The sequence below is a fragment of the Oncorhynchus masou genome, chromosome 1 (genome assembly GCF_036934945.1).
Source record: "Oncorhynchus masou masou isolate Uvic2021 chromosome 1, UVic_Omas_1.1, whole genome shotgun sequence".
In the NCBI taxonomy this organism is placed as follows: Eukaryota; Metazoa; Chordata; class Actinopteri; order Salmoniformes; family Salmonidae; genus Oncorhynchus; species Oncorhynchus masou.
Window position 1 is genome coordinate 765,312 of NC_088212.1, and position 15,198 is coordinate 780,509.

The 15,198-nt window shown below is 41.0% G+C and overlaps 1 protein-coding gene across 1 annotated transcript in view; it reads left to right on the forward strand.

Annotated features, from left to right (window-relative positions):
• The first annotated feature begins 1,120 nt into the window (after positions 1–1,120).
• The window catches only part of dmrt1 (doublesex and mab-3 related transcription factor 1), a 98,117-nt gene continuing 84,039 nt past the window's right edge, over positions 1,121–15,198 (forward strand). Inside the window, exons 1-2 of the mRNA XM_064971800.1 lie at positions 1,121–1,336; positions 2,992–3,172. Coding sequence (XP_064827872.1) covers positions 1,121–1,336; positions 2,992–3,172 — 397 coding nt within the window. The remainder of the gene's footprint in view (positions 1,337–2,991; positions 3,173–15,198) is intronic.

Genomic DNA, 15,198 nt, shown 5'->3' on the forward strand with positions numbered 1-15,198 from the left:
ATTAATTTATTCAGATCCTTACAGGTTACTTCTGACGTGGATGAATTTAGCCAGATCAATATAGGTTACTTCTAACGTGACACATCGCCACAATTAACCAAAAAAGGCCGCTTCTAGATTGAATCCACTGTTCTCTTCACAGTCATTGATAGTACAAATGCATCTCCCAAATGAACTTTGTCCAAAAAATGCAGTCCAACAAGAAATGCATTCCTCCACAGTCTCAAACCGGAATATGCCCGAGCCCAGTGTGATGACTGCGTACAATATGCCACCAGACCCTAACCTGCTTTGGTGCGCTCTGCCAACTGTTTGTTTACCAAATGTGTTCAACTGAATCACCCTGCTGAAAAATAACATTACTCTAATTGGAATAGTGTTTATACGCAATGTGTGCATGGCCCACAAACACTATCCACATGTTTATTACTGTAGATTGGTGTATATTCATTGAGTAGCATTTAGATAACTTATATAATCAGATTTCAACCAAAACACAGATATTAATCAAAATAAGACGCCAAAAAGACATCATGAAAAATATATCTTCATCTAGTTGTTATCTGGTTAGATGTCCAGATCACATTTCAACCAGAAAAATACGTCTTGATCACTGTCATAATGCCCACTGGGTAGCGTTCAGAGGGCTTTGCAAGGTCAAATTTGATAAACCTGGCCCTGTTGCCTACATTAACTTTGAGGGAAAGCATTATGTTAAAACAACTTCCTGCAAGATAGATCTTCATTATACAGTGCCAGGGTTCATCTGGTCAGCGAGTGGGTAGAGGAGAGGAGTGCCCGCCAGGACTGGGCTGGGTCGGGCATGCCATCACCCCCCTACGGCCTGGAATGCTGAGTTTGGGCCAAACTGTCCACGGTGACGTTGGAGGGTGAGAGTACACGTGGGACAGTAACCTTGTAGGTTCTCAATATTGCATCAACTTCTCGCGACATTAAAAACTTCAATAAGATAAACTCACCGTGCTAGTTGTCACTTGTGTCGCGAGAGAAGAGCCGTTGGTCGCCGAGCATCAGTTTTTTTTTTTTGCTGAAGATTTTCCTGCAACCGGCCAGAAGCCACGGTCACCATCACCACTACCTACCACTTACCACCCCGACAATGAGCGACGACGAGCAGACCAAGCTGCTGGAGTGTGCCGGTCCCCCGTCCGCGTCGACCGGGAAGAAACCCCCGCGGATGCCCAAGTGCTCCCGGTGCAGGAACCACGGCTACGTGTCGCCGCTGAAGGGACACAAGCGCTTCTGCAACTGGAGAGACTGCCAGTGCCAGAAATGCAAACTGATCGCGGAGCGGCAGAGAGTTATGGCGGCCCAGGTATGCATATAATTGCAAACACATTTAGCAGTGCATTGTATTAGGATCTTTCGATTAAACTATGCATTGTTTTTTTTCCACAGTAAATGTAAATAATGCTGTTTTGCAATTATATGCATACGTGGATTGTGCATTGTGCTGTGTGGAACTAGCTAACTTTAGCTGTCATAACTTTAGCTAGTTAACGTTAGCAATAATTTATTAGCTACAGTTTGCTGCTGTGGTTTTCAAATAGTCTGTCAGATTTATTTTCCTTTCATCCTACAGTTGTTTGTTTATGTTCCGTATTTACACAGTTGATCACAACAAAGGCATTTGTTTAGATACATGGATACATTGAATAGCTAGGTGGCTACAATCTGCTACAATGTGAAAACACCATCATGCTGGAGTTTGCCTCAGACAGACAGCTAAATGTGAAGACCAATACATAATCTGAAGCATGGATGGAACACAGGTTATTGAAATACGATGTTAGAATATTGCCAAAATGTACACTATCAATTTTGCTTTAAATATATGTTGCATTGTAATTTGTAAACGATAATTTTACTACAAGGCACTTTAATTTGAGCTACTTGTAGTTTACTAAAACGGAGTCCAAAGTGAAGGAAGTTTATGACGAACTCTGATGATCAGAGAGACTGGTGGCTTTGTGGAATTTGTCTAATTCACTCAACGGCAATACTTTAGTCAGATAGGCTACATGTAGAGGAACCTAATTTGCTCGTAGTGGAAGAAGCTGAAGTCAGTAAGCCTTCTTCAGGATATATGATTGTGAGACAATAAAATGTTTATAAAGTTTGTAATGTCCAATTGTTTCCAAGTTCACTGACATGCAGGAATTCCTATATTTTCATGTGTAGGTAGATTTGGTGTACAAAGATAGGAGCTAATATGAATTAAAAACAGGCTGTGGTCAAAGGAAACCCAAAGATATTCTCCACATGCATTTTACATCAGGTCCAGGAGCAGGCTGGGTGTGGGAACTGGCCAATGAGGTCCAGGAGCAGAATTAATCTGGGTGTGGGACCTGGCCAATGAGGTCCAGGAGTATGCTTAATCTGGGTGTGGGAACTGGCCAATGAGGTCCATGAGTATGCTTAATCTGGGTGTGGGAACTGGCCAATGAGGTCCAGGAGTATGCTTAATCTGGGTGTGGGACCTGGCCAATGAGGTCCAGGAGTAGGCTTAATCTGGGTGTGGGACCTGGAGTATGGGAACTGGGTGTGAGGTCCAGGAGTATGCGGAACTGTCTGTCTGTCTGTCTGTCTGTCTGTCTGTCTGTCTGTCTGTCTGTCTGTCTGTCTGTCTGTCTAACCAGCTGTCTGTCTGTCTACCCGGCTGTCTGTCTGTCTGTCTGTCTGTCTGTCTGTCTGTCTGTCTAACCAGCTGTCTGTCTGTCTACCAAGCTGTCTGTCTGTCTACCCAGCTTTCTGTGTCTACCTTCCTGCTTGTATGTCTGTCATGTCTCTATCCTTCCTCCATACAGTAACTAACTGTGTCTGTGTGTGGGTGTGCATGTATGTGTCTTTCTCTGTGTGTGTGTGTGCCTCTTTCTGTGTGTGTGTGTGCCTCTTTCTCTCTGTGTGTCCCCCTCTTTCTCTGTGTGTGTGTGTGTGTGTGTGTGTCTCTTTCTCTCTGTGTGTGTGCAGGTGGCTCTGCGACGGCAGCAGGCTCAAGAGGAGGAGATGGGGCTCTGTAGCCCAGCCACGCTGTCCAGTCAGGAGGTTGTTGTGAAGAATGAGCCCACTGGAGACTGTCTGTCCTCGGTGTCTGGAGGTCGATCACCTACCTGTGGAAACACCTCAGCTGGTACCTCACCTTCTAATGCAGGTATATATGACACACATTCAATCCATGTGCATCCACCCACGTCTAAACATATTAGTGTTACTGATGTAAATCTGGTCCCTATGTTTATAACACAGTGACTACCACAACTAATATAATCTGGTCCCTATGTTTATAACACAGTGACTACCACAACTAATATAATCTGGTCCCTATGTTTATAACACAGTGACTACCACAACTAATATAATCTGGTCCCTATGTTTATAACACAGTATAATGCCATGACTACCACAACTAATATAATCTGGTCCCTATGTTTATAACACAGTGACTACCACAACTAATATAATCTGGTACCTATGTTTATAACACAGTGACTACCACAACTAATAAAATCTGGTCCCTATGTTTATAACACAGTGACTACCACAACTAATATAATCTGGTCCCTATGTTTATAACACAGTGACTACCACAACTAATATAATCTGGTCCCTATGTTTATAACACAGTGACTACCACAACAAATATAATCTGGTCCCTATGTTTATAACACAGTGACTACCGCAACTAATATAATCTGGTACCTATGTTTATAACACAGTATAATGCCATGACTACCACAACTAATATAATCTAGTACCTATGTTTATAACACAGTGACTACCACAACTAATATAATCTGGTAGATTATATTAGGTCCCTATGTTTATAACACAGTATAATGCCATGACTACCACAACTAATATAATCTGGTCCCTATGTTTATAACACAGTGACTACCACAACTAATATAATCTGGTCCCTATGTTTATAACACAGTGACTACCACAACTAATATAATCTGGTCCCTATGTTTATAACACAGTATAATGCCATGACTACCACAACTAATATAATCTGGTCCCTATGTTTATAACACAGTGACTACCACAACTAATATAATCTGGTCCCTATGTTTATAACACAGTGACTACCACAACTAATATAATCTGGTCCCTATGTTTATAACACAGTGACTACCACAACAAATATAATCTGGTCCCTATGTTTAGAACACAGTGACTACCACAACTAATATAATCTGGTACCTATGTTTATAACACAGTGACTACCACAACTAATATAATCTGGTCCCTATGTTTATAACACAGTGACTACCACAACTAATATAATCTGGTACCTATGTTTATAACACAGTGACTACCACAACTAATATAATCTGATCCCTATGTTTATAACACAGTATAATGCCATGACTACCAGAACTAATATAATCTAGTACCTATGTTTATAACACAGTGACTACCACAACTAATATAATCTGGTACCTATGTTTATAACACAGTGACTACCACAACTAATAAAATCTGGTCCCTATGTTTATAACACAGTGACTACCACAACTAATATAATCTGGTCCCTATGTTTATAACACAGTGACTACCACAACTAATATAATCTGGTCCCTATGTTTATAACACAGTGACTACCACAACAAATATAATCTGGTCCCTATGTTTATAACACAGTGACTACCGCAACTAATATAATCTGGTACCTATGTTTATAACACAGTATAATGCCATGACTACCACAACTAATATAATCTAGTACCTATGTTTATAACACAGTGACTACCACAACTAATATAATCTGGTAGATTATATTAGGTCCCTATGTTTATAACACAGTATAATGCCATGACTACCACAACTAATATAATCTGGTCCCTATGTTTATAACACAGTGACTACCACAACTAATATAATCTGGTCCCTATGTTTATAACACAGTGACTACCACAACTAATATAATCTGGTCCCTATGTTTATAACACAGTATAATGCCATGACTACCACAACTAATATAATCTGGTCCCTATGTTTATAACACAGTGACTACCACAACTAATATAATCTGGTCCCTATGTTTATAACACAGTGACTACCACAACTAATATAATCTGGTCCCTATGTTTATAACACAGTGACTACCACAACAAATATAATCTGGTCCCTATGTTTAGAACACAGTGACTACCACAACTAATATAATCTGGTACCTATGTTTATAACACAGTGACTACCACAACTAATATAATCTGGTCCCTATGTTTATAACACAGTGACTACCACAACTAATATAATCTGGTACCTATGTTTATAACACAGTGACTACCACAACTAATATAATCTGATCCCTATGTTTATAACACAGTATAATGCCATGACTACCAGAACTAATATAATCTAGTCCCTATGTTTATAACACAGTGACTACCACAACTAATATAATCTGGTCCCTATGTTTATAACACAGTGACTACCACAACTAATATAATCTGGTACCTATGTTTAGAACACAGTGACTACCACAACTAATAAAATCTGGTCCCTATGTTTATAACACAGTGACTACCACAACTAATATAATCTGGTCCCTATGTTTATAACACAGTGACTACCACAACAAATATAATCTGGTCCCTATGTTTATAACACAGTGACTACCACAACTAATATAATCTGGTCCCTATGTTTATAACACAGTGACTACCACAACTAATATAATCTGGTCCCTATGTTTATAACACAGTGACTACCACAACAAATATAATCTGGTCCCTATGTTTATAACACAGTGACTACCGCAACAAATATAATCTGGTCCCTATGTTTATAACACAGTGACTACCGCAACTAATATAATCTGGTCCCTATGTTTATAACACAGTGACTACCACAACAAATATAATCTGGTCCCTATGTTTATAACACAGTGACTACCGCAACTAATATAATCTGGTACCTATGTTTATAACACAGTGACTACCACAACTAATATAATCTGGTCCCTATGTTTATAACACAGTATAATGCCATGACTACCACAACTAATATAATCTGGTCCCTATGTTTATAACACAGTGACTACCACAACTAATATAATCTGGTCCCTATGTTTATAACACAGTATAATGCCATGACTACCACAACTAATATAATCTGGTCCCTATGTTTATAACACAGTGACTACCACAACTAATATAATCTAGTACCTATGTTTATAACACAGTGACTACCACAACTAATATAATCTGGTACCTATGTTTATAACACAGTGACTACCACAACTAATATAATCTGGTCCCTGTGTTTATAACACAGTGACTACCACAACTAATATAATCTGGTCCCTATGTTTATAACACAGTGACTACCACAACTAATATAATCTGGTACCTATGATTATAACACAGTGACTACCACAACTAATAAAATCTGGTCCCTATGTTTATAACACAGTGACTACCACAACTAATATAATCTGGTCCCTATGTTTATAACACAGTGACTACCACAACAAATATAATCTGGTCCCTATGTTTATAACACAGTGACTACCACAACTAATATAATCTGGTACCTATGTTTATAACACAGTGACTACCACAACTAATATAATCTGGTCCCTATGTTTATAACACAGTGACTACCACAACTAATATAATCTGGTCCCTATGTTTATAACACAGTGACTACCACAACTAATATAATCTAGTACCTATCTTTATAACTATTGGGTTTAGATCAGTTGAACATATTAAAATCAAACACAGGGCTTGACATTAACTTTTTTAGCCACTAGTCCTTTTGAACAAGTAGGACTGATTTGTTTCCTTGTCTGAAAGCTCAAGTCACTTCTAATGGTCTGTAACACCAGGGGCCAAAATGGTGACATCAAATTCTGTTGAATGATGCAAGGAACCACTTTACACAATACAATTATTGTTATCATTATGATTATTATTATTATTAGCATTATTATTATCAGATTTAAATGCAGGCTCCCCTCTGTCTATTGGCTTCTTTGCAGAGTCAAGCTTGTCTCAAAATAGAACACTTTCCCTTTAAGGTTCGCCTGGAGGATGGTTGGCCTAAGAAATATTACAACATTCCAATTACAACCAAATACTTATTATGTCTTTATAAAATACTTTCCTACTTTAATGAATCAGGGATCAAATGGCTAAGGTTGGCTACCTCAAAGCAAGGTAACTAACTAACTTGTTTATCTGCCTGGTAATGCAGGTTTCACTGGAGATCTATTGCCAGCATTGGTAGTTATTTGTGGTTTAGGCTATTCTAAGAATATTTGAATGTTGTCAGAATGACTTGGCCAATGTTGAATATCGGGGAATAACAGCTATCCAACTGTGTCAGAATGACTTGGCCAATGTTGAATATCGGGGAATAACAGCTATCCAACTGTGTCAGAATGACTTGGCCAATGTTGAATAATACTACTAATATCTGAGAGAGTGACTAACACAGTCATTGTGGACCTACAAAAGGGGGGCGGCCCTCAGGCCCAGTCACACATGCAGGTGATGCACACGCTATGACTTTTACAGGATATTCATATCCCTACGAACCCTGTTTGCCGGCCGAAAATGTGCTATAATTGGGCAAATAACTGACTAACTAGCAAGGAATATCAACAAACATGTGCACGTGGCCACATGCAGCTCTGCGGTTTGATCTCAAATGCCTTTGATCTCGGGACCACCTGTCAATGCAATGTCATTTTGATGTGGACACAACTGGCTCTGCAGACATTGAGGGGACGGTGTACAGCATCTCATGTGGAGGACTTTCTGTGGAGTCCTACTATCAGTATAGTATATTAGTATAGTACTGATGTCCTGGTACTATAGTGTAGTCCTGATGTCCTGGTACTATAGTGTAGTCCTGATGTCCTGGTACTATAGTGTAGTCCTGATGTCATGGTACTATAGTGTAGTCCTGATGTCCTGGTACTATAGTGTAGTCCTGATGTCATGGTACTATAGTGTAGTCCTGATGTCCTGGTACTATAGTGTAGTCCTGATGTCCTGGTACTATAGTGTAGTCCTGATGTCCTGGTACTATAGTGTAGTCCTGATGTCCTGGTACTATAGTGTAGTCCTGATGTCCTGGTACTATAGTGTCCTGGTACTATTAGTATAGTCCTGATGTCCTGGTACTATAGTGTAGTCCTGATGTCCTGGTACTATAGTATAGTCCTGATGTCCTGGTACTATAGTGTAGTCCTGATGTCCTGGTACTATAGTGTAGTCCTGATGTCCTGGTACTATAGTGTAGTCCTGATGTCCTGGTACTATATTGTCCTGGTACTATTAGTATAGTACTGATGTCCTGGTACTATAGTGTAGTCCTAATGTCCTGGTACTATAGTGTAGTCCTAATGTCCTGGTACTATAGTGTAGTCCTGATGTCCTGGTACTATAGTATAGTCCTGATGTCCTGGTACTATAGTGTAGTCCTGATGTCCTGGTACTATAGTGTAGTCCTGATGTCCTGGTACTATAGTGTAGTCCTGATGTCCTTGTACTATAGTATAGTCCTGATATCCTGGTACTATAGTGTAGTCCTGATGTCCTGGTACTATAGTGTAGTCCTGATGTCATGGTACTATAGTGTAGTCCTGATGTCCTGGTACTATAGTGTAGTCCTGATGTCCTGGTACTATAGTATAGTCCTGATGTCCTGGTACTATAGTATAGTCCTGGTACTAGGACAGTGGACACAACTGGCTCTGCAGACATTGAGGGGACGGTGTACAGCATCTCATGTGGAGGACTTTCTGTGTAGTCCTACTATCAGTATAGTATAGTCCTGATGTCCTGGTACTATAGTGTAGTACTGATGTCCTGGTACTATAGTGTAGTCCTGATGTCCTGGTACTATAGTGTAGTCCTGATGTCCTGGTACTATAGTGTAGTACTGATGTCCTGGTACTATAGTGTAGTCCTGATGTCCTGGTACTATAGTGTCCTGGTACTATAGTATAGTCCTGATGTCCTGGTACTATAGTGTAGTCCCGATGTCCTGGTACTATTAGTGTAGTCCCGATGTCCTGGTACTATTAGTGTAGTCCCGATGTCCTGGTACTATAGTGTAGTCCTGATGTCCTGGTACTATAGTGTAGTCCTGATGTCCTGGTACTATAGTATAGTCCTGATGTCCTGGTACTATAGTATAGTACTGATGTCCTGGTACTATAGTGTAGTCCTGATGTCCTGGTACTATAGTGTCCTGGTACTATAGTGTAGTCCCAATGTCCTGGTACTATAGTGTAGTCCTGATGTCCTGGTACTATAGTATAGTCCCAATGTCCTGGTACTATAGTGTAGTCCTGATGTCCTGGTACTATAGTGTAGTCCTGATGTCCTGGTACTATAGTGTAGTCCTGATGTCCTGGTACTATAGTGTAGTCCTGATGTCCTGGTACTATAGTGTAGTCCTGATGTCCTGGTACTATAGTATAGTCCTGATGTCCTGGTACTATCAGTGTAGTCCTGATGTCCTGGTACTATAGTGTAGTCCTGATGTCCTGGTACTATAGTATAGTCCCGATGTCCTGGTACTATAGTGTAGTCCTGATGTCCTGGTACTATAGTGTAGTCCTGATGTCCTGGTACTATAGTGTAGTCCCGATGTCCTGGTACTATAGTGTAGTCCTGATGTCCTGGTACTATAGTGTATTCCTGATGTCCTGGTACTATAGTGTTGTCCTTATGTCCATGTACTATAGTATAGTCCTTATGTCCATGTACTATAGTATAGTCCTGATGTCCTGGTACTATAGTGTAGTCCTGATGTCCTGGTACTATAGTATAGTCCTGATGTCCTGGTACTATAGTGTAGTCCTGATGTCCTGGTACTATAGTGTAGTCCTGATGTCCTGGTACTATAGTGTAGTCCTGATGTCCTGGTACTATAGTGTAGTCCTGATGTCCTGGTACTATAGTGTAGTCCTGATGTCCTGGTACTATAGTGTAGTCCTGATGTCCTGGTACTATAGTGTAGTCCTGATGTCCTGGTACTATAGTGTAGTCCTGATGTCCTGGTACTATAGTGTAGTCCTGATGTCCTGGTACTATAGTATAGTCCTGGTGTCCTGGTACTATTAGTATAGTCCTGATGTCCTGGTACTATAGTATAGTCCTGATGTCCTGGTACTATAGTGTAGTCCTAGTCCTGATGTCCTGGTACTATAGTGTAGTCCTAATGTCCTGGTACTATAGTGTCCTGGTACTATTAGTATAGTCCTGATGTCCTGGTACTATAGTGTAGTCCTGATGTCCTGGTACTATAGTGTCCTGGTACTATTAGTATAGTCCCAATGTCCTGGTACTATAGTGTAGTCCTGATGTCCTGGTACTATAGTATAGTCCTTTTGTCCATGTACTATAGTATAGTCCTAATGTCCATGTACTATAGTATAGTCCCGATGTCCTGGTACTATAGTGTAGTCCTGATGTCCTGGTACTATAGTATAGTCCTGATGTCCTGGTACTATAGTATAGTCCTGATGTCCTGGTACTATAGTGTCCTGGTACTATTAGTGTAGTCCCGATGTCCTGGTACTATAGTGTAGTCCTGATGTCCTGGTACTATAGTGTAGTCCTGATGTCCTGGTACTATAGTGTAGTCCTGATGTCCTGGTACTATAGTATAGTCCTGATGTCCTGGTACTATAGTGTAGTCCTGATGTCCTGGTACTATAGTGTCCTGGTACTATTAGTATAGTCCTGGTGTCCTGGTACTATAGTGTAGTCCTGATGTCCTGGTACTATAGTGTAGTCCTGATGTCCTGGTACTATAGTGTTGTCCTGATGTCCTGGTACTATAGTGTAGTCCTGATGTCCTGGTACTATAGTGTAGTCCTGATGTCCTGGTACTATAGTGTAGTCCTGATGTCCTGGTACTATAGTGTAGTCCTGATGTCCTGGTACTATAGTGTAGTACTGATGTCCTGGTACTATAGTGTAGTCCTTATGTCCATGTACTATAGTATAATCCTTATGTCCATGTACTATAGTATAGTCCTGATGTCCTGGTACTATAGTGTAGTCCTGATGTCCTGGTACTATAGTGTCCTGGTACTATAGTATAGTCCTGATGTCTTGGTACTATAGTGTAGTCCTGATGTCCTGGTACTATAGTGTAGTCCTGATGTCCTGGTACTATAGTGTCCTGGTACTATAGTATAGTCCTGATGTCCTGGTACTATAGTGTAGTCCTGATGTCCTGGTACTATAGTGTCCTGGTACTATAGTGTAGTCCTAATGTCCTGGTACTATAGTGTAGTCCTGATGTCCTGGTACTATAGTATAGTCCTGATGTCCTGGTACTATAGTATAGTCCTGATGTCCTGGTACTATAGTGTCCTGGTACTATAGTGTAGTCCTGATGTCCTGGTACTATCAGTATAGTCCTGATGTCCTGGTACTATAGTATAGTCCTGATGTCCTGGTACTATAGTATAATCCTTATGTCCATGTACTATAGTATAGTCCTGATGTCCTGGTACTATAGTATAGTCCTGGTTCTAGGACAGTGGACACAACTGGCTCTGCAGACATTGGGAGGACAGTGTACAGCATCTCATGTGGAGGACTTTCTGTGGAGTCCTAGTCACATTGTCCTGGTACTATAGTGTAGTACTGGTGTCCTGGTACTATAGTGTCCTGGTACTATTAGTATAGTCCTGATGTCCTGGTACTATAGTGTCCTGGTACTATTAGTATAGTCCTGGTGTCCTGGTACTATAGTGTAGTCCTGATGTCCTGGTACTATAGTGTCCTGGTACTATTAGTATAGTCCTGGTGTCCTGGTACTATAGTGTAGGCCTGGTACTATAGTATAGTCCTGATGTCCTGGTACTATAGTGTAGTCCTGGTGTCCATGTACTATAGTGTAGTCCTGGTGTCCTGGTACTATAGTGTAGTCCTGATGTCATGGTACTATAGTGTAGTCCTGATGTCCTGGTACTATAGTGTAGTCACAATGTCCTGGTACTATCAGTGTAGTCACAATGTCCTGGTACTATAGTGTCCTGGTACTATTAGTATAGTCCTGATGTCCTGGTACTATAGTGTCCTGGTACTATTAGTATAGTCCTGGTGTCCTGGTACTATAGTGTAGTCCTGATGTCCTGGTACTATAGTGTCCTGGTACTATTAGTATAGTCCTGGTGTCCTGGTACTATAGTGTAGGCCTGGTACTATAGTATAGTCCTGATGTCCTGGTACTATAGTGTAGTCCTGGTGTCCATGTACTATAGTGTAGTCCTGGTGTCCTGGTACTATAGTGTAGTCCTGATGTCATGGTACTATAGTATAGTCCTGATGTCCTGGTACTATAGTGTAGTCCTGGTGTCCATGTACTATAGTGTAGTCCTGGTGTCCATGTACTATAGTGTAGTCCTGGTGTCATGGTACTATAGTATAGTCCTGATGTCCTGGTACTATAGTGTAGTCCTGATGTCCTGGTACTATAGTGTAGTCCTGATGTCCTGGTACTATAGTGTAGTCCTGATGTCCTGGTACTATAGTGTAGTCCTGATGTCCTGGTACTATAGTGTAGTCCTGATGTCCTGGTACTATAGTGTAGTCCTGATGTCCTGGTACTATAGTGTAGTCCTGATGTCCTGGTACTATAGTGTAGTCCTGATGTCCTGGTACTATAGTATAGTCCTGATGTCCTGGTACTATAGTGTAGTCCTGATGTCCTGGTACTATAGTGTAGTCCTAGTCCTGATGTCCTGGTACTATAGTGTAGTCCTGATGTCCTGGTACTATAGTGTAGTCCTGATGTCCTGGTACTATAGTGTAGTCCTGATGTCCTGGTACTATAGTGTAGTCCTGATGTCCTGGTACTATAGTATAGTCCTGATGTCCTGGTACTATAGTGTAGTCCTGATGTCCTGGTACTATAGTGTAGTCCTGATGTCCTGGTACTATAGTGTAGTCCTAGTCCTGATGTCCTGGTACTATAGTGTAGTCCTGATGTCCTGGTACTATAGTATAGTCCTGATGTCCTGGTACTATAGTGTAGTCCTGATGTCCTGGTACTATAGTGTAGTCCTAGTCCTGATGTCCTGGTACTATAGTGTAGTCCTGATGTCCTGGTACTATAGTGTAGTCCTGATGTCCTGGTACTATAGTGTAGTCCTGATGTTCTGGTACTATAGTACAGTCCTGGTGCCAGCCTCAAGTCCATCTTTTGATCACTCTGTGGTAGAGGAAGCAAGGAGGCAGAAACAGCTTGTTCCTTCAAGCCTGATATCAGCTCTGGAATACCAACCCGGTCAAGGCTGCTGCCACTGTGTGTTTGTGGCCCCTGGACCGGTGACAGAGAGGAGAGGAGTTGAGCACTCAGTGATTCAGCCATGAGGACAACGGTCAGACCTGGGACACACACAACACTTCTGTCTCCTAATCTACTGATACTGAGATATACCACAGAGCTGAATCTGGCAGAAGCTTGAGACAAATGTGTCTTTGTTGACTCCAGATATCCCAACACATGATGAGGTTAGTTGTTGATATGGTAAATATGCCTTAATGCAACTCCTTGAGGTAGTTAGTTGTTGATATGGTAAATATGCCTTAATGCAACTCCTTGAGGTAGTTAGTTGTTGATATGGTAAGTATGCCTTAATGCAACTCCTTGAGGTAGTTAGTTGTTGATATGGTAAGTATGCCTTAATGCAACTCCTTGAGGTAGTTAGTTGTTGTTTCATCCATTGATAACGTTGTTTTTGTGTGAGTTGTATGCAGTGGCGACCCGTCATTCAGGGCAGAGCCCCACACTTTTAGGTACACAAATATAATACAAATAATAATAATAATAATATATCCCATTTAGCAGACGCTTTTGTCCAAAGCGACTTACAAGTCGGCTGGGGCCACTACTTTTTTTTTTTTTTACATATGGGTGGTCCCAGTGGGAATCGAACCCACGACGCTTGGCGTTGCAAGCGCCATGCTCTACCGACTGAGCCACACTTTGTTTTCAGGGGGGGGCTTGCCTGTTGTGCTTGTTATTTTGGCATTAATATGTGTCACTTATCAGTTTGCAAACAATGTAAAAAAAAAAAAATGCAATTGAGTTAATAAAGCTGCATACAAACATGGTCTCTTTTTTGTTTTCTTGAGTAAGGCAGCTCCAAAATGCAGGTGTTTCAGCCCAGCTCAGTGCTTTCTGTGGTGGTGGGGCAGCCAGCAGAAAATACAGTGTTGCGCCTGATTGGCTCAGTTTTCTGTCACTCATGGGACAGCACGTCATCCCCAATTCTAAGGTTAGAGCTCGAATATTTTGACCCTTGGGTTCTGCCATAGAGTTATATTAGAAATGCCCATCCAAGAAGGCTCAAGGTCATTGGCCACAGATAGAATGACATCAAATCACGCGTAGCTTTGATTGGAGTGATCATGTCAACATCATACTTTCAAAATCTTAGCTAGCAAGCTAGCAGTCGTCGCCATGAATCAAGTCGACATCAAATCCTTTTCAACATTACACAACAAGTTGTGGTTTGGGAAGGAATCAGTGGCTAACTGTGAGTTCAAGACAACTCGGGAAAACGAGCTACGACTGGGAAAATACGTTTGAACGGTCGTTCAAATCTTTCTCTTTGATGACAAAATTTCCTCACGATGGACCGCTGTGCCACTTTCCTGTTCAAACACATTACAACATGAGTTCAAAAATGTCTTATGCTGCTGCAATAATGATGTAATATGCCAGGGAGATATGTATACTGTAGCTAAGAAAGTAATACTAAGTGTATGTTGTGTCGTAAGCTGTTAGTAGCCCATGTTCCTCGCCCTAATAATTTGGTCTGTTTTCACCATTCGTGGCCGTTGTGTGCAACTTTCATTGTACAGCTTTGACAGTGCTACTGATAGTAGTGGTGGCGCTTGGCTTGCACGTGCAAATTCAGCACACACAACATTCTATAAAATAGTGTTATTTGACGTGTCAAATTAAAAGCTTATTTATTGTGTCAAATAATGTTATGACATGAATCTTGTTTGACACGCAAAGACCCAAACGGCGTTCAATGTTCAGAGAAATGTCATCATCGAATATTGTAAGAGCTTTCATTGTCTGCTTATATGCCCTCTTTATTTATCCTACGGTTCTGACTTAGTGTACAGGGAGAACACTGTGAGAACGGCCCATGTTCTGAATTCTGTCGCTGTACAT